We start from the raw sequence: 18,780 nt of genomic DNA on the forward strand, positions 1-18,780 counted from the left end.
TGACACGACTGCTATTCCTGTATCCACTAAGGGTCCATTTCCAAAAAAAAAAAAAAAACCTCCCCCTTGCCCAGAACAAGCCAAGAACTCTCACTAGCTTTTTCAGGATGCTGGCTATCCCAGACTCTGAAAAAAAAAACCTGAGATATATGTAATGTTGATTTGTGGTTGAAATTGTCCAAGTAGTCCCTGTTGAAATGGCCTTTAGTGACCCTTCAATGCACCTGCATGCCCTCACAAGGCCATTTTTTTCCTGGGCCTTCCTGCTCCCCCCCCAAAGCTACCCACCATGCTTCCTTATCTCTCACAACCCAGAGGCAGCCTTTCTTCTTGGAATTGGTCCTCCCAGGGGTACCTCTTTAGTGTCTCCATCACTAGGTATGCATCGGTCCTTCTGGACTCCCAGGTCATTAGTCCTCTCCTCCGGGTCCTCTCTGAATGGCTCACCCTGTCCACCCTTGCTGTACACCTCTTTTACACTGCCTTGTGTGTCCTTCTTCCTGAATTCCTTAGTTTTCCTGAAAGCCAGAAGGTGCCACCATGGCTCACTCTGCTTCCAACCCATCCCTTTTCAATCTATATTTCTTTCTTCACTCTGCCCCTCTTCCAGGGAGCCTCTCTCTGCCACCCGTCTCTCTTTGGCTTCCTTCCACCTCTCTCTGGTCAGTCATCTCCTTCTGTCCCCTCCTCCACAAGCCATCTCCAGTTCCTTCTCCTCTCCACACCAAGACCAGAACAGATAAGTCCCATTCCATTTGTAGATGACTGCTTATGATACTAGCTCACTTTTCTCATAGGCTGAATTGACAGCCGTTCCTTCCATCCCTTTTCAACCCAACAAACACACCCAGTAGAGTGCTTCAGACAGCATGCCATACCCACAGAAGCCTGCATTCTTCAGGACAACTGGGATTCCTGCATTCAGGATACACTCAAGAGCAGCAAACTGAGCCCATCTGGAAATTACAACTTCAACTTTATTTCCAAAGAAATTAACTTTATTTCTACAGTTGTGACAATGCAGCAACAAATCGATAGAACTGTTTGACCAGGTCGTAGACATAGATATGGAAATCATCTACAAACTTGATGAAGTATACAGTAGGCTTGGCTTCAACCTGGTTAATGACCATTCCGACCCTCCTGGAGCTGTCATCTTTGGTGTATTCCACGTCTTTTCCTATCAGGCCATCCACAAGCTCCAGGTCGATGTCTAAAAGAGGGGGATCACTGAACACCTCCATAATACGGAGGTCACCCTCTTTATAATCAACCAGAAGCTGGTACGTGTATAATACGGGATCTCTCTCATAAGTAATATAAAAGTTGCTATCCAAGATAGGCGCTTGGCCCAGGACCATCCCCCTCCACTCGTCCTTAGAGCCATTCTCACCCTCAAATATATGTTTCACTGCTTTGCCAATTTTGGCATCAGCAGGGCTGGCATCGGTGACTCGGGATGATGCCACCTCGTCAGAAAGAACTTTTAGGGACAATACCCTCTCATACACAGAGTCAATCCCATCATATTTAACCAGGTACAGGGAGGGGTTTACTGGCACCTGATCCAGCACAGTCCCTTTCCACTGTGTGATTGGCTCCTCTCCTTCTTTCCACTTACGATTAATTCTGCAGCCCACGATGTTCCTTTGGGGCAGGGCTGGAGATCTGCTCCGCTGCCTCTTCAGACCAGCTCCTTTCTTGGTCAGTTTTGAACTTTCCATGTCCTGTTAGGAAGCTTTGCTGCCCTTCTGCTTCCTGGGTCCTGGAGGTCTCCAAGGCGATATTTATATCCTTTGGTTCATTTCTTTAGTTTAAATCCTTTCAGCGACCCTTTCATCAGCTTTTCATCTTTCAGGAATTTGTTTTAAAAACATAACAACCCTAGCCCCCAATACACTGATAAAATTGTTCTGTGTACCCGAATTCTCTTTCCTTTCCATTGGAGAAACTTTGAAGGAAGAAATGTGCTAGCACTTTGTTTGCCATTTTGACCTAGTCTCAACCTAATTTTTAGTTAATTAATTAATTAATTTTTTTCCGGCATGTAGAACATTTTAAAAATATTTTTATTAGGTATTTTCCTCATTTACATTTTCTTTGTTATCCCAAAAGTCCCCCATACCCTCTCCCCCCACTCCCCTACCCACCCATTCCCATTCTTTTGGCCCTGGCATTCCCCTATATTGGGGCATATAAAGTTTGCAAGTCCAATGGGCCTCTCTTTCCAGTGATGGCCGACTAGGCCATCTTTCGATACATATGCAGCTAGAGACAAGAGCTCCAGGGTTCTGGTTAGTACATCATGTTGTTCCAACAATAGGGTTGCAGATCCCTTTAGCTCCTTGGGTACTTTCTCTAGCTTCTCCATTGGGAGCCCCGTGATCCATCCAATAGCTGACTGTGAGCATCCACTTCTGTGTTTGCTAGGTCCCTGCATAGTCTCACAAGTGACAGCTATATCTGGGTCCTTTCAGCAAAATCTTGCTAGTGTATGCAATGGTGTCAGCGTTTGGAGGCTGATTATGGGATGGATCCCTGGATATGGCAGTCTCTAAATGGTCCATCCTTTTGTCTCGGCCCCAAACTTTGTCTCTGTAACTCCTTCCATGGGTGATTTGTTCCCAATTCTAAGAAGGGGCAAAGTGTCAACCTAATTTTTACTGACCTTTCCCTGATCTTTCAATTGGATGGTGTATTCTCCCCAGCCCCTCCCCTTCTTTAAGGCTTTACTGTGAGGAGCCGCCCTCACAGTCACCATTACAAGATGGCGCTGACATCCGTTGCTCCTAAGTGTGCGCAGGCGTCAGGGTATCTTTCCATCGCCTGAGCCCTGCCTCTCTCATGGAGTTAACTGACTGATAGTGACCAGCCAATCCAGGTGGTGCAGGTCTCCAACCGTTTTTCGCAGCCTATAAAAGGGAAGGGTTTTCTGCTCTCTGGGTCTCCTCTCCTGAAGCTGATCATCTATCTCTCGAGATGTATTAAAGCTGCATCTTTGTATTAAAGCTGCAGGGAAAAGGTAAGTTCGGAGAGATATATCTGATCGTGAACCTCTTATCCCTTTTGATTTCCGTCTTAATCTAGATGCACCCTAAGAAAGGGCGGTAAAAGATCTAGTCTTGGTTGCTGTCCATCGAGGCTGGTGCTGAAATTTGCTGTCCATTGAAACTGGTGCTGAAATTTGCTGTCCATCGAGGCTGGTTCTGAAATTTGCTGTCCATCGAGGCTGGTGCTGAAATTTGCTGTCCATCGAGGCTGGTGCTGAAATTTGCTGTCCATTGAAACTGGTGCTGAAATTTGCTGTCCATCGAGGCTGGTGCTGAAATTTTTATTCTGTCCATCGAGGCTGGTGCTGAACTTTTTATTCTGTACATCGAGGCTGGTGCTGAAATGTGAGGTGTGGTCAGTCCGACGTAGATATGCGGCAGCACCAAGGAATCTTGTAAGCCTCCCGTAGATAAGGGAGCAGAGCACCGTGTTTACTTTCGGCTTTGCTTATGGAGTACCATAAGACGGGCGTAGATCATTTTTCCTTTCTTTCTTTCTTTCTTTCTTTTTTTTAGGTGCTTCTCAGACTCTCGGTATTCCTTAGTTGAGAATTTTTTGTTTACCCCTGTACCCCATTTTTAATAGGGTTACTTGTTTCTCTGGAGTATAATTTCTTGAGTTCTTTGTATATATTGGATATTAGCCCTCTATCAGATGTAGAACTAGTGATGATCTTTTCCAATATGTTGGTGGTCATTTTTGTCTTCTTGACAATGTCCTTTGCCTTATAGAATCTTTGCAATTTTATGAAGGCCCAATTCGTCAATTTTTGATTTTACTGTACATTCCGTTGCCGTTCTATTCAGGAATTTTTCCCCAGTGCCCATATCTTTGAGGCTTTTCCCCACTTCCTCCTCTATAAGTTTCACTGTCTCTGGTTTTATGTGGAGTTCTTGATCCACTTAGATTTGACCTTAGTACAAGGAGATAGGAATGGATCGATTCGCATTCTTCTACATGATAACCTTCAGTTGAGCCAGCACCCTTTGTTGAAAATTCTGTCAATTTCTTTCCTTTTTCTTTTTTCTTTTTCTTTTTCTTTTTTTTTTTTTTTTGAGTTTGTCTTGACTGCATTTCTCTGTTTATCTCTCCCTGTCTTGGAGATCACTCTGAACACCAGGCTGGGCACAAACTAAGAAATCCATTACCTCTGCCTCAAAATTGCTGGTATTGAACTCAAGGACCACCACTTCCTGGCAAACTTAAACCCTTAAACTCCAAAAATAAAACCATAAAATTAAAAAAATGCTCAAAAACACAAAAGAAATATCCAAATAAACTCAAGCAAGCAAACAAACAAACAAACAAAAAAAACAAAGAAAATCCGAGAAAAGCCTAAAAAACAACAAAACAAAAAAAAACCCTCTAAAACAGTCTCCTAAAAACCCTACAAAACCCTTAACAAAAACACTAGAATTCAAAAAACAAACAAACAAACAAACAAAAAACCTAACGTTTTGCATTTTGCCAAACGTAAGTAAATATTTTATTAATGGGTGTGGAGGGTAGTATACTGATGATGAGTCTCATTGTATATTCTACATCATGGGTCAACTCTTATCCCCTACTTCCTGGACTCATTTCACATCTGGTTTTAACATGGCCCTCTGAATTTTACATACTTAGCAGTTTCTCATAAAATTGCAAATACTTTTGTCTTCTATACTGATCTTACAGAGAACATGGATTGTGTACCTAATATTCTCATGACCTAAGCAAGGAGATTTGGTAATATCTTCGGTTCTTCATGGGATCATGGTGTGCAATCATATATAAGGCAAATATAATCATGAAATATGATTAAATTAATTCTTTTTAAAATCTACTGTACATATAGTTTTACAATAGATTAATTAATGGGAAAAGCTTGTGGAGAATTTATTTAAATTGCAGTTCTATTTTCTAAAGTATTTCTTTGTGAAAATTTAATCTACCTTGAATTTGTAATGAGACAATATGTGGGACAAGGCACAAGGTATGTGTGTGTGTGTGTGTTTGTTTCTTTCAGGATTTTATTAATGGTTTTATAATCTATAACTAGTAAATTAGATATGTAATATATTTTATATTTGCAGGTCCCTTTTAAATGACTTTATCACCCCATTGTGGTACAAGAGCAATATATATTTGCAGGATTTATCAGAGCAGCAAACACTCACTTGTCCCATTAGAAATTTCATTTTCAGGTCAGGGGCTACAAACAAAACAGCATGGCTGCCACCCCCTTCTTCCAGAATCTTCTGAATCCAGACCACAATCTGCACTGCTCACAGAGGTTGGCATCTCAGAAATAATTAGACACATGCTGATAATGTATTTTAAGTTTGTCTTTTATGTTTTATATTAGCACATTAAGGTTTCAATAAGCTTACTTTATGTACACCAAATGATTGACATTTCACTCTCTCCATTATGTAATGGTCAGCTATGAATGTTGGGAATATATTGCAGTAAATTTCTCCAACCCAAATATGCCCCGGCCATTGAAACACAACTCAGTTTATATGATTACATGCTGAGCTCCTATATTGGGCAGATCTACCGCTACACTACCATCTTCCACAGCTTAGGAGACCCCTTAGAACTTGCAGTTTCTCCAGGCCATGTGCTTCTGCTCCGCTTTTCTCCTTCATCCTCCTCCTCTGTGTCCTCTCCCTCTTCCATTTTCTCCTTCTTCTCTCTCCCTCACCTTCAGCTCCACTTTCCCTTTTATCCGCCCAATCTTCAGCTCTCCTTTATTTTACAAATTAGGGTGGGAAGCAGCTTTACAGGAAATCACCTGAGTGCTGACTCATTCCTTGTTCACAACCACTCACAGGAGAATGGAATTAACATCAAATATAATTAGCCCCAGGGCTATCCAAGACAGGAAATCATTGAGAAGATGCTGGATATATTCTGAATGTCTAGTAATTCAGGAAAAAAAGCTGATAGTGAGCTGAGTACAAAACTATAGAGATTACAACCTAATTTTTGTTTTAGTTAATTATTTTCAATTAGTCAATGAGTACTGTGAACAAATAGAGGGTACTTTAATTGAGATATTTCCTCAGCTAACACTAGCCTTTCCTCATAACTTTGAAGTATTTTCTTAATTTGTAAGTAATAAAGGATTCCCCGTCTCACTGTGGACACTAGAACCAGAAAATAGTGTTCTTTTAAGATCTATACTTTGGTTCAAGGCTCCAGGTATCCACAGTTGTCATTCTATGACTATAATCCATACATCAATTCACCCCTTCCTCCTCACTTTGTTTATGATAAAAGTTCAATTCAAGCAACAGAGAAGCAAGTTAATATTTGAAGAAATTTGAAATAGGAAAAAAAATATGTCCCTAAGTATCAGATAACAAATATAATCTTGTATAAATTAGCATTGCAAAGAATGAGAAACAGTTTATGAAAGAAACAACAGAATATGCAGGCAGTGGTATAATATTGTTGGAAAGGATAAATAGATATATAGTGACCTTGAATATACAGTGTTTCCTGAGGTCAAATGTTCTGCAATGGCTGCAAATACCGGGGAAAAGCTGGATAAAATTAGATTGTTTGACGTTAATTGAAGATTTGGAGAATTATTTCTACATTTTTGTTATTTTTGAAACAAGGCCTTACCAGGAAGTATCAGAAGATTAATGTTTCCAATGAAGGTCAGAATCCATTTTCTACTTATTTCTCCCATCATTTATTTAAATATGTTAACAACTTGTAATAATTTAAAGACTATTTTGAGTTAGATTAAGGGAAATTGGCATACTTTTGTACTTCATGTTAATTTATTTTACGGTAGGCTATCTATATCACACATGGTTGGTTTGTACTCATAATATAGGGCTGCCTGGCAAGAAACAGACAGAGATGTTCAGGCCTCTGCCTCTAAAGTGCTTCGATATAAACGTGAACCAACAAAACCACCTGACACTTCTAGTTTTCATGGATAATAATTTTCTCTGCAGGATTTAAATATAGTACTGTCAATAGGTTTGTGAAAGAAAATGTTCTCACATCAATATGTGTTCCTTCTCTTCTATCACTTGTTTTTTGTTTTTTTTGTTTTTTTTTTCCTTGAAATCTGAATGCATTTTGGGATTAAACTGGCGTGCAGAGCTAAACAAAAAGTTCTCAGTTGAGGAATATAGAAATGCTGAGAAGCACCTGAATCATAGTTCAACGTTCAGGGAAATGCAAATCAATACAACCCTGAGATTCCACTCACACCAGTCAGAATGGCTTAGATCAAACATTCAGGGTACAGCACATACTAGTGAGGATGTAGATAAAGAGGAACACTCCTCCATTGCTGGTGGGATTGCAAGCTGGTACAACTACTCTGGAAATCAATTTGGCGGTTCCTCAGAAAATTGGACATAGTACTAATTGAGGACCCGGAAATACCACTCCTGGGCATAAACCCAGAAGATGTTCCAACATGAAATAAAGACACATGCTCCACTATGTTCACGGCAGCCTTATTTGTAATAGTTAGAAACTGGAAAGAGCACTCATGTTGTTCAACAGAGGAATGGATACAGAAAATGTGTTACATTTAAACAATGGAGTACTACTCAGCTATTAAAAGTGATGAATTCATGAAATGCTTAGGCAAATGGATGGAACTAGAAAATATCATCATGAGTGAGGTAACCCAATCACAAAAGTACACACATGGTATACACTCGTTGATAAGTGGATACTTGCCCAGAAGCTCGGAGTTTTTGAGTTTTTGGAGACAGGGTTTCTCTGTGTATCTCTAGCTGTCCTGGAGCTCCCTCTGTATACCATACTGGCCTGGAACTCAAAAATCCACCTACCTCTGCTTCCCAATTGTTGGGACTAAAGGCATGGGCCACCATTGCCACGCATCCCTAAAACAATTGAACCCCAAATATATAACCCTAATTTTTAAAAAACAAATAAAAACAACAACAAACAAAATTCTAAGAAATACAGAATAGTGCTAAAAAAAGTTAAAATAAAACCTAAAAAAACCCCCAAAACTCTAAAACACATTAAAATCCTTAAAAAAAACAAAAAACAAAAAAAGCAAGAAAAAAAAAACTAAAAATACACTAGAATCCTTAAAACCAAAAAATAAAAATCTAAAACAATCTTCTAAAAACCCTTAAAAAATACTAAAATTCTAAAAATAAAATAAAATACACAAGAACCCAAAAATGACCCTAAAACTCAGGGTTTTTTTCTTTTTCTTTCTTTTTTTTTAAACTGGTTTTCTTTGTGTATCTCTGGCTGTCCTCGAACTCCCTCTCTAGACCAGGCTGAACTCAAACTCAAAAATCCACTTACCACTACATCCCAAGTGCTGGGATTTCAGTCATGGCAACCCTAAAACTCTTAAACCCTTAAAATATAACTTTAAAAAAAATTAAAAATACTCAAGAACACACACACAAACACAAAATAGCAAACTACAAAATAGAAAAATCCTAAAGAATATTCCTCAAGCCCCCCCCCAAAAAAAAACCAAAAAAAAAAAAGCCACTTTCAACCCTTTAAACAAACAAACAAACAAACAAAAAATACACAAGAACCCAAAAATGACCCTAAAATTCTTTTTTCTCCTTTTGTTTTTTGTTTTGTTTTGTTTTGTTTTTGTTTGTTTGTTTGTTTGTTTGTTTAATTTTGGAGACTGGTTTTCTCTGTGTATCTCTGGCTGTCCTGGAACTCAGTCTGTAGACCGGGCTGGCCTGGAACTCAGAAATCCACCTGCTTCTGTATCCCTTGTGTGGGATTAAAGCATGGATCATCACTGCATGGCAACACTAAAACTCTTATACCCAAAAAATATAACCCTAAAAATTTAAAAAATACGCAAGAATTTGAAAAAAAAAACCCTAAATAAAACAGTAAAATCCTAAAACAATAAACGAAAACCTGATAAGTACTGAAAATCACTAAAACACCCTAAAATACTTTAAAAATATACGAATACTATAAACATACACTAAAACCCTAAAAACCAAAAATACCTCAAAACGTTCTTATAAGAACCCTACAAGCCATTTTTAACAAACCCTTAAGTTCTATAAATAAATAAATGAATAAATAAATAAATAAACAGAAGAACCCAAAACCCTAAAAAAACCTTTCTTTGTTTGTTTGTTTTTTCGAGACTGGGTTTCTCTGCTTATCCCTGGCTGTCCTGGAACTCACTCTGTAGACCATGCTGGCCTAAATTCAGAAATCCACGACCTCTGGGTCCTTTCTTTTTTCTTTTCTTTTCTTTCTTTTTTCTTTTCTTTTTTTTTCTTTTTTTCTTTCTTTCTTTTTTCTTTTTTTTTTTTGAGTTTTTGGCGACTGGGTTTCTCTGTGTATCTCTAGCTGTCCTGGAGCTCCCTCTGTAGACCATGCTGGCCTCGAACTCAAATATCCACTTACCTCTGCCTTTCAATTTCTAGGAATAAAGACAAGGGCCACCATTGCCAGGGAACCCTAAAACAATTGAAACCCAAATATAAAACCCTATTTTTTAATAAACAAATCAAGAACAACAACAACAAACACAATTCTAAGAAATACAGAGTAATGCTAAAAAAGTTAAATTTAAATAAAGCCTAAATAAAACCACTAAGCCCTAAAATGCGTTAAAATCCTTAAAAGAAAAAATAATAAAATAATTAAAAAACCTAAAAATACACTAGAAGCCTGAAAAACAAAATATAAAAATCTAAAACGATCTTCTGAAAACCCTACAGAACTCTTAAAAAACACTAAAATTCTAAAAAATAAAATAAAATACAGAAGAATAAAAAAGTGACCCTAAAACTCTGTTTTCTTTTCTTTTCTTTTTTTTTCTTTTTTTCTTTTTTGACTGGTTTTCTCTGTGTATCTGTGGCTGTCCTGGAACTCAGTCTGTAGACCACTGTGCCCTTGAACTCAGAAATCTACCAGCCTCTGCCTACTTTGGGTGGGATTAAAGCATGGATCACCACTGCCTGGCAACACCAAAACTTTTATGCCCAAAAAATATAACCCTAAAATGTTAAAAAAAAAAAACTCAAGAACACGTTAAAAAAAAAACTAAATATAACCGTAAAACACTTAAAAAATAAACTAAAGCCTAATACGAATTGAAAATCAATAAAAAAATAAAAAACCCTAAAATCTTTAATAAACCAAAAAATTTAAACATATATTAAAACACTTAAAAACAAAAATAGCTAAAGCACTCTTCTAAATACCCTACAAAACCCTTAACTAATAACACTAAAATTCTAAAAAAATAAATAAATAAACAAGAACCCAAAAATGACCCTAAACTATTTTTTTTTTTTGAGTTTTTGGAGTTTTTGGAGACAGGGTTTCTCTGTGTAGCCCTGGCTGTCCTCGAACTCCCTCTGTAGACCAAACTGGCCTCAAACTCAAAAACCCATCTACCTCTGCCTCCCAATTGCTAGGATTAAAGGCATGGACCCCCACTGCCTGGCAGCCCTAAAACAATTAAACCACAAATATAAAACCCTAAATTTTTTTAAAAACAAGTCAAGAACAACAAAAAACCCTAATAAGCACTGTAAAATGCTAAAAATTTAAAATAAAATAAAGCCTAGATTAAACCCCAAAATACTAAAGTACTCTAAAATCCTTTAAAAATCAAGATAATACACTAAAAATACACTATAAGACTGAAATCCAAAAAAAAAAAAAAAAAAAACCAAAAAACTACTATAAAATACTCTTCTAAAAACTCTACAAACTCTTTAAAAAAAAAACCCTTGAAATCTAAAAAAATACACAAGAAGCCAAAATCCTTTTAAAACTTTTCTGTCTGTCTGACTGTCTGTCTGTCTTTCTTATTTATTTATTTATTTATTTATTTATTTATTTATTTATTTATATATATGAGTTTTTGGAGACAGGGTTTCTCTTTGTAACCCTGGCTGTCCTGGAAATCCCTCTGTAGACCAGGCTGGCCTCGACCTCAAAAATCAACTACCTTTCTCTCCCAATTGCTGGGATTAAAGGCATGGACCACCACTACCTGGCAACACTAAAACTCATAAACCCAAAAAATATAATCATAAAAATTTCAAAAAATACTCAAGAACACACTAAAAACACCTAAATAAAACATTAAAATCCTGAAAAAAATAAACTAAAGCCTAATAAGAACTGAAAATCACTAAAACACCTTAAAAATCCTTAAAAGTTATAGGAAAGAACTGTAAACATACACTAAAACCTTGAAAATCAAAAATACCTCCAAAACATCCTTCTAAAAACCCTACAAACCCATTTTTATCAAACCCTTAAGTTCTAATATATATATATAAGAATCCAAAACCCTAAAACACTTTTTGTTCTTATTTTTTTTTTTTTTGAGTTTGGAGACTGGGATTCTCTGTGTAGCCCTGGCTGTCCTGGAGCTCCCTCTGTAGACCATGCTGACCTTGAATTCTTAAATCTACCTACCTCTGCCGCCCAAGAGTAGGATTAAAGGCAAGGAACTGTGGGACTTTGCTTATCTAAAGGGACCAAATCTAGGGAAACAACTGTAGTGTTTTCTGCATCTACTCACGGCCCTAAGGGGCATTCCTTATCCGCAGAAGCCACAGTAGGAAAGGCCATGTCTGCAAATCAGACTGTGGGCACTTTGCCTCCCACTCCAGGACCTTTGGGGTCTACCCAAATCACTCAGGTAGTCTCAGAGTCTTTGTCATCTGATCAGAAGCCTCTGGGAATTTCTTTATCTTCACCAGGAACTCAAGGCTCTTCATCTTCCATAGAGGATTTGGACATTCCCTTTCTGACCAAGTGTCTCTAAACCAGTCCACAAATAAGCAAGGGACTGTACAACTGTGCCATCTTTTCCAAAGACTGTGCTACATCCAACTTATTGCCAGGAAGCTAGGAGGTTTTCTCCCCTTTCTGAACATTCGGGACAAAGATCCCCAGCTTCCTCGAGGGACATTGGGCCATTAATAAATAGTCAGAAATCTCAAAAATCCATTTCATATTCACCAGCAGATGTAACACACTCACCATCTGTTCTAGGTTCTCAGGAGCATCCTCTATCTAGTAAAGACTCTCAAGGATATGTGCTAACCTCTCAAAAGTCTAAGGACCTTTCCACAGCTGCAAAGGGGGTTTGCCTGTGCAAAGTTCTTTGTCATCCACCCGCAGTAATCTAGAACCTTCGGGAGATTCCACAGGGGTTTTTGACATGGGACAATGTAAACACACAGAGACTATCTTGGGTCCTTTGCCTCAAGTGAGGGGGGATTCAGAATCTTCTACATCTGCTTTGCCTACTCTAGGTACTTGGCCACCATCACCTCGAGAACCTGGTAGACATTCATCTTTTACTCAAGGAGGTGCAGAAACTTTCCCATCTGGTCCCGGGAACCTAGCACATTTGCAATCAGCCCAGGGGCCTCTGACACTTTCCATCTCAGCCCAGGCAATGACCCATATCTGGGGATCTGCTGAAATGTCTCAACTGCATTCAACACAATCCCCAGCATTTTCAGAAAAAAAAATCAAATATTTCCATCTCCTGGAGGGACTTTAGAAGCTTCCAGATGTTCTGGACTGCATCTGAATCTTTCAGCATCACTTCATGTAACTCCATGTTTGAGATGTTTATGTGTAGAAAGTGGTCTGAAAGTTACTAAATCTTTAGAAACAACTCGAGAGTCTTCTACATCTTCTCAGCGCACTGAGGGGAATTATTTATCTGCAGAAACCACAGTAGGAATGTCCATGTCTGCAAAGGAGTCTGTGGGAACTTCGCTTCCCACTCCAGGACATCTGGGGCCTACCCAAAATAATCAGGTGCTACCAGAAACTGTGCCATCTGATCAGATGACTCTGGGAATTTCTTTATCTTCACAAGGAACCCTAGGCTCTTCATCTTCCCAAGAGGCTTTTGGATATTTCTGTTCTACTCAAGGGTCTCTAAAACTACCCATTTCTTAACAGGGGAATGCACAAAATGTTTCATCTGCTCAAGATACTTTGCATCCTCCAACTTTTTGGCAGACAGAGATAGGATTTTCTCCAACTGCCCATCATTTTGCACAAAGATCCTCAGCTTTCCCAAGAGACACTGGAACTTTCCTACCTAGCCAGAAATCTCAAGAAACCTTTAGTCCTTCACCATCAGATGTAGGACATTGCCCACCTGTACTGGGTGTTCAGGAGCATCTTGTACCTGCTCCAGAGGTTCTAGAATCTTTGCTATCTTTTCAAAAGCCCAAGGAACTTTGGAGGGCACAAGACGGAACATTGACCATTCAAACTTCTTTTTTCCCCAAACAAAGAAATCTAGAATATTCAACAAATGCCACAGGGATATTGGCACAATATGAAGAATCAGGGAGTTCTTTAGGCCTTTTTCCACAAGTGAGGCAGGCTGTAGTATCTTCTCAGTCTACTTCAGCCACCCTAGGAACTTTGCCACCATCACCGCCAACACCTGGTAGACATTCCTCTTCTACCGAAGGAGGTGCAGAGACTTTCCCATTTGGCCAAGGGTATCTAGCACCTTTGCAATCTGCCCAGGGGCCTCTGAAACTTTCTATCTCAGCCCAGGCAATGATGAATACATCACAATGTTATGAATGTTCTCATAATCCTCTGGGTCTTTCCTTCTCAGAACAAGGTACTCCAGCATCTTCTGATTCCGCTCATGGAAGTGTGAGTCCTGGTCTCTCTGCACAGGCGACCTTAGATCTGTCCACATGTCCAGAAAGGTCTACCCAACATTCTACATCTTCCAAAAGGTTTTCAAGTCTTTCTTTACATACACAAGGTATAGGAACTCAGTCCACATCTACACACTACACAGTAGCAGATTCACCATCTTTCCCAGTGTGTCAGGGATATATCCACACTGCTCAAAATACAGCCAGGACTTTGAGATCTGACCAGGGATCTCTGAGGATTTCAGCAACTACACAAGGCTCTGTAGAACCTTTGCCACCTCCCCAGGGAACTCTAGGTTATTCATCATTTACATCAGGTGCACAAAAATTTCCAACAGCTACCCCAGGACATGTGATATCCAGTGACTTACCTCTGGAACTTGCAATTTCTGAACAACTTAGTTCCTCACTTTCTTCCCTAAGCCTTTTGGATCCTTCCCTTTCCACAGAAGAGCCTTTAGTTCTCTCTAAACCTACAGGTGGTCCTTTAACTTCAAGCCAGGGACCAAATGAGTCTTTGAATTCTACACAAAGGGTTCAACAAACAGATCCATCTGCTTCAGATCCTTCAGGATCTATACATTCTTCCAAAGGACCCATGGTAATTTCTTTATCTGGACGAGGAACACTAGAATCTGTATCATTTGTCCTAGAGCCTTTGACAATGTCCCTATCTGCTCAAGTGAATCCAGGACCTTTGTTATCTGTTCAAGAAGCTGGAGGCCCTTGCCTGTCTTTAGAGGGGAATCTGGAAGGTTGTACCTGTACACATGGCAAGCCAGTAATATCCAATGCTTCACGAGGCACTTTGGAAATTTCAGCATCTACCATAGTGAGTCTAGGACCTTCTCCATCTGTCCAATTGGATTTAAAAGTGTCACAATCTGGCTTAATGTCTCGGAGACCTTCCCTGTCTGCCCAAGGTGTACTAGGAACATCAATATCTTCCCAAGGGCTTCCAGAAACTTCCTTGTTATCTCAAGAGCCTCCAGGACCCTGTTTGGAAAAAGAGGCTTTAGGATATTCACCATCCAATCCAGAAGATCTTGGGCTTTCTGATTCTGCCCAGGACACACTAGAAACACTGGCATGTATGCAAAATAGTACAGAAATACTACCTGTCACCCAAGAGGTCATAGAATCTTTGTCAGCCACACAAGATTCTCCCAAATTACCAACTCCTTCACCACTTAGTCCAGAGGCAGAAGAGCCTCTGACATGTACACAATCCACTTCAAAGAGTTCAGAATCTGTGTCAGGGACTCCAGAAGCTTTGCCATCTGTGTTAGGGTCTCTGTGTCTTTTGAAATCCAGTGAAGGTGCTCTGGACACTTTAGTATCTGAACAAGGGATCCTGGGAACACCAGCATTTCCCCAGGAAAGTCTAGAACTTTCTCAACCAGCCCAGGGGCCTCTAGAACCTGTGACATCTCCCCAAAAAACTGTGGGTACTTCCTTTTCAACAGAGTTTCAGGGACTGTCCCTTTGTGCAGAAGGGGACTTTATTCCTACCCTTCCTCATGAAGGTGGCCAGAGAAATTCCTCTTATCTCAAGAATAGCCCTAGACCTTTCAAATCTAACCAAAGGATATTGAAACATGTCCCACTTCCTGAAGGGGATATCAGATACTGCCTTTCAGAACTTGATGCCTTAACATGTATCTCTTCTGCTGAAAGTAGCCTCACATCTTCCAAGTATGCAGAAAAGGAATCCAGTCCTACCTCTACTCCTCAAAGGAGCATCTCCCTCTTAAAATCATCAGAATTGAGTTTCAGATCTGGTGTCCTTTGTAAAAAATGTCTCAGTCATTCTCCTCCTCCAGGGGATTGCCCCACACCTTCTAAATTGCGGAAAACAGGACCAAGCCCTTCCTCTGTAGGTCAAGCAGGCCTGAAATCTGTGTGCTCAAAACATGCCGGCTGGAAACACTGCCATTCTTCCAAAATGCAGGTAAGAGCTTGCAAATCTAAGAAAAGAGGTGTAAAGCTTAAAACTGTGACTAACATAAACTTCGCCACTTCGAATTCTGCTAAAGGAGCCTGCAGATGCTCACCATCTCATGAGGAGGGCCTCAGAAGTCCCCTACCAAACCAAGGCATTCACAGACCATCCAAGTCTACTGAAACCCCATCAGAAAAAGCCCCTTCTGACCAATGGGACACCCAATCTCCCAATTCAGAGCATGAGGTTGGCAAACTATCCTCTTTCCCTACAGAAGAGTGCATGCGAACCACTCTTTCTCATGAAGAGAGCCTCAGGCATCCCACCTCTCCTCATGAGATTCCCAGACATGCTACTTCTACCAGGAGAAAACAGAGGAAAGCCTCTCTTACCCAAGGAGCCCTACAAACTTCTCCTGCAGATCAAGAATACATTGAGTCATCTCCAGATAGAGACAGTCCCCGTAGAGGGGTGAAATTCTCATCATCACCCCAAGAGGATATCAGCCACCCTGTTTCTACTAAGGAGGGCTCAAAACATATTCCTGTTGTCCAAGAGGGAGGGAAACCTTCCAGAAGTGCCAAACGGGATCCCATAGCTTTGGTGCCTACCCTATGGGGATTGATACCTCCAAAAGGGAGTACCACATTCCCTTTTGAAACATTCTCTGTTATGCAAAGATAGTACATACCTACAATATGTCAAGCAGAGGATGTGGTACCTGCTCTCTCCTGTCCTTGGAGAGACACATCATTACAATATGAATTTGGATTCCCCCTTTGTGACCATTCTGTCCTAGGAGGCCACAAATATACACTTTATATGAAAATCAATCTCAACAGGATCGCATGGCAAAAGGGGAGTTCTAGTTCTTCCCTCTCCCCTAAAGGAGGTGTAGGACCTTCTCAATCAGACCAATGTGGACTCAGAATTTCCAGTTCTCACCAGAGGGTCACTGGCTATGTGATCCCTGTTTCAGAAAGACTCAGAATGCTTCAGGCTGAAAGAGGTGACCTCTCAAATACCCCATCTAAGAAAATGGGCCTCACACATAATTTTTATGACAAAAGAGATATCGAAAATGCTCTAGGAGGCTTACGACTTACTCCTTGCTTCCGACTTCCTCCTTCTTTCCAGGGACGCACCAGAGCTTCCCAGCCTGCCAAATGGAACCTGTAAAGCAGTCCATCTCAAGAGAGCAGCCTGGGCCCTACTCTCTCTTACCCTGGCATTTTGACTTCTTATTTGATCCAGAAGCTGCCCTCATATTTTCCCTTTCTATGCCCCTTATGAGCAACATGAATTTTGAACTTTTTCTTCTAATCAACTGTCTATCAAACTTACAATTTCTACTCCTAGCAGCCTCAGATGCACATTGAAGCATCATCTATGCCCCTGTGACTAAAAGCAGGAAAAGAATCCCCTTTCTGATTAAGAGTAGCTCACAATTTGTAGCCAGAAGAGCATGCTATATAATTTTCACCTCATGGAGAATATTATGTGCTTCTTCTGATCATTGAGGACCTAGACCTACCTACTAGATCTGATCTAGTCCATGACAAATCGACTCCCTTGATCTAAGGTGCACTGAGTGCTTCTTATTCTGATCGTCTGACCTCAGTACCTCTGTCTAAGGATCAGGACCCGGGTGCCTGTGGTCGAAGATCCTAAGAGTAGCCAACTGGTTCATGAACCCAGGACACAGACATTAATTTGGCCAGCAGAAACGAGAAAGCCTTGCCATGTTCAGAAGTAGGCAGCTGATTTATCAAGAGAACTACCTGGGAAATGCCTCCTAGCATACTGGAGATTGATTAAGCTGTTGCATGGCCTGCATGATATGTGTGTTCTAGGTTCCCATGAAGCCACGATAATGAAATATTCAGGCCTTCTCTCCTCTCCAAATCGACACTTGATCTTGTACAGATCCAAGAGTCTTTGGCATTTCTAAGTGCCCCAACATGGTGTGAACCTTTCTGCCTTTAAAGGATGGCATCGTTTATAGCTTGTTTGTGGATACGTCAACATTCTCACTCTGTCAATGGGTCCTCCAAGTCCTGTTTCTGACACAGAAACCTCAGAATTATTCCTTCAGCACCATGAAGACTCACAGTTTCACCCCATTCTTGAAATGGGGCTTAAACACCCTCAATGGCTCAAGGAGTCATCTGGTACACTTTGTCTAAACCAGGAATTCAAATACACTCCAGACATTCTTCTCTAGTAAGGTTCAGGCCTACAGCTTAAGAACCACAGATCTTCCAAACTACTGTATGGACCAAGGGGACTTCTGATCTGCCCACTCTGAACCAGGGATACTCAGAGGTTCCCCAATAGCCTAAGTGACCATAATCCTACCTGTCTAGGACCAATGTGCTGGGGCTGGAGAGATGGCTCAGCAGTTAAAAGCACTGACTGCTCTTCCACAGGTCCTCAGTTCAATTCCCAGCAACCATTTGCTGTCTCACAACCATCTGTCATGGGACCCGATACCACCTTATGGTGTGTCTGAAAACAATGACAGTATACCCACATACATGAAATAGAACCTATGTGACTCACAACTTCCACCAATAACGCAAGGGGTTTCAGATGTACCCCCCAAAATCAAATATGTTAGAAACTCCCCAGTGTTGAAGGCAGCATTAACATATGAGAACCAGAAGCCTCAGAAATTCTTTAATTCCCCTCAGAATACCACTTCAGAACAAAGGTGTCACATAGGTCCTCAATGACTAAAGATGCCCTGATACATATGGCATGATAAGCAAAGGACTTCAGACCTCAATAACATTTTAAGAAGGCAACAAATATGGCTCTTTTACTATCAGCATGCAATAGCATTGATGAAGTCACAATGGGGACTCAGATGTACCCTTCTAGACCCAGGATAATTTATACCTCCAGGGTAAATACCAACTCCATCACGTCAGGCCCCCTCAGATGAAAAGTATCCCATAACTTCAAGGGGGCTGACACCCAGTTGGTTTATCTTTTGAAGAGGGCCTAAACCTTGCTTCCTCTGACCATAGTATCCCCTGACATTAAGGGTATGCCAAAGAGGTCAGCTGACCTTGAGTAAAATGCTTTATTCTTCTTCCTTCTGCACTGGAAGGGTCT

The 18,780-nt window shown here is 40.3% G+C and overlaps 1 protein-coding gene across 1 annotated transcript; it reads right to left on the reverse strand.

Moving 5' to 3' along the window:
- Positions 1 to 1,004: 1,004 nt before the first annotated feature.
- Positions 1,005 to 1,773, reverse strand: LOC146999995 (spindlin-2-like). Its single transcript, XM_085834360.1, has one exon. The coding sequence runs from the start codon at positions 1,722 to 1,724 to the stop codon at positions 1,005 to 1,007; it is 720 nt and encodes a 239-aa protein (XP_085690486.1). The 5' UTR covers positions 1,725 to 1,773.
- Positions 1,774 to 18,780: the final 17,007 nt, after the last annotated feature.

The sequence above is a fragment of the Mus caroli genome, unplaced genomic scaffold (assembly GCF_978045245.1).
Source record: "Mus caroli unplaced genomic scaffold, Mus_caroli_1 scaffold_22, whole genome shotgun sequence".
NCBI lineage: Eukaryota > Metazoa > Chordata > Mammalia > Rodentia > Muridae > Mus > Mus caroli.

Excerpts from the sequence above, each read along its gene's own strand:
- LOC146999995 (XM_085834360.1), bottom strand. The coding sequence starts at position 1,724 with ATGGAAAGTTCAAAACTGACCAAGAAAGGAGCTGGTCTGAAGAGGCAG.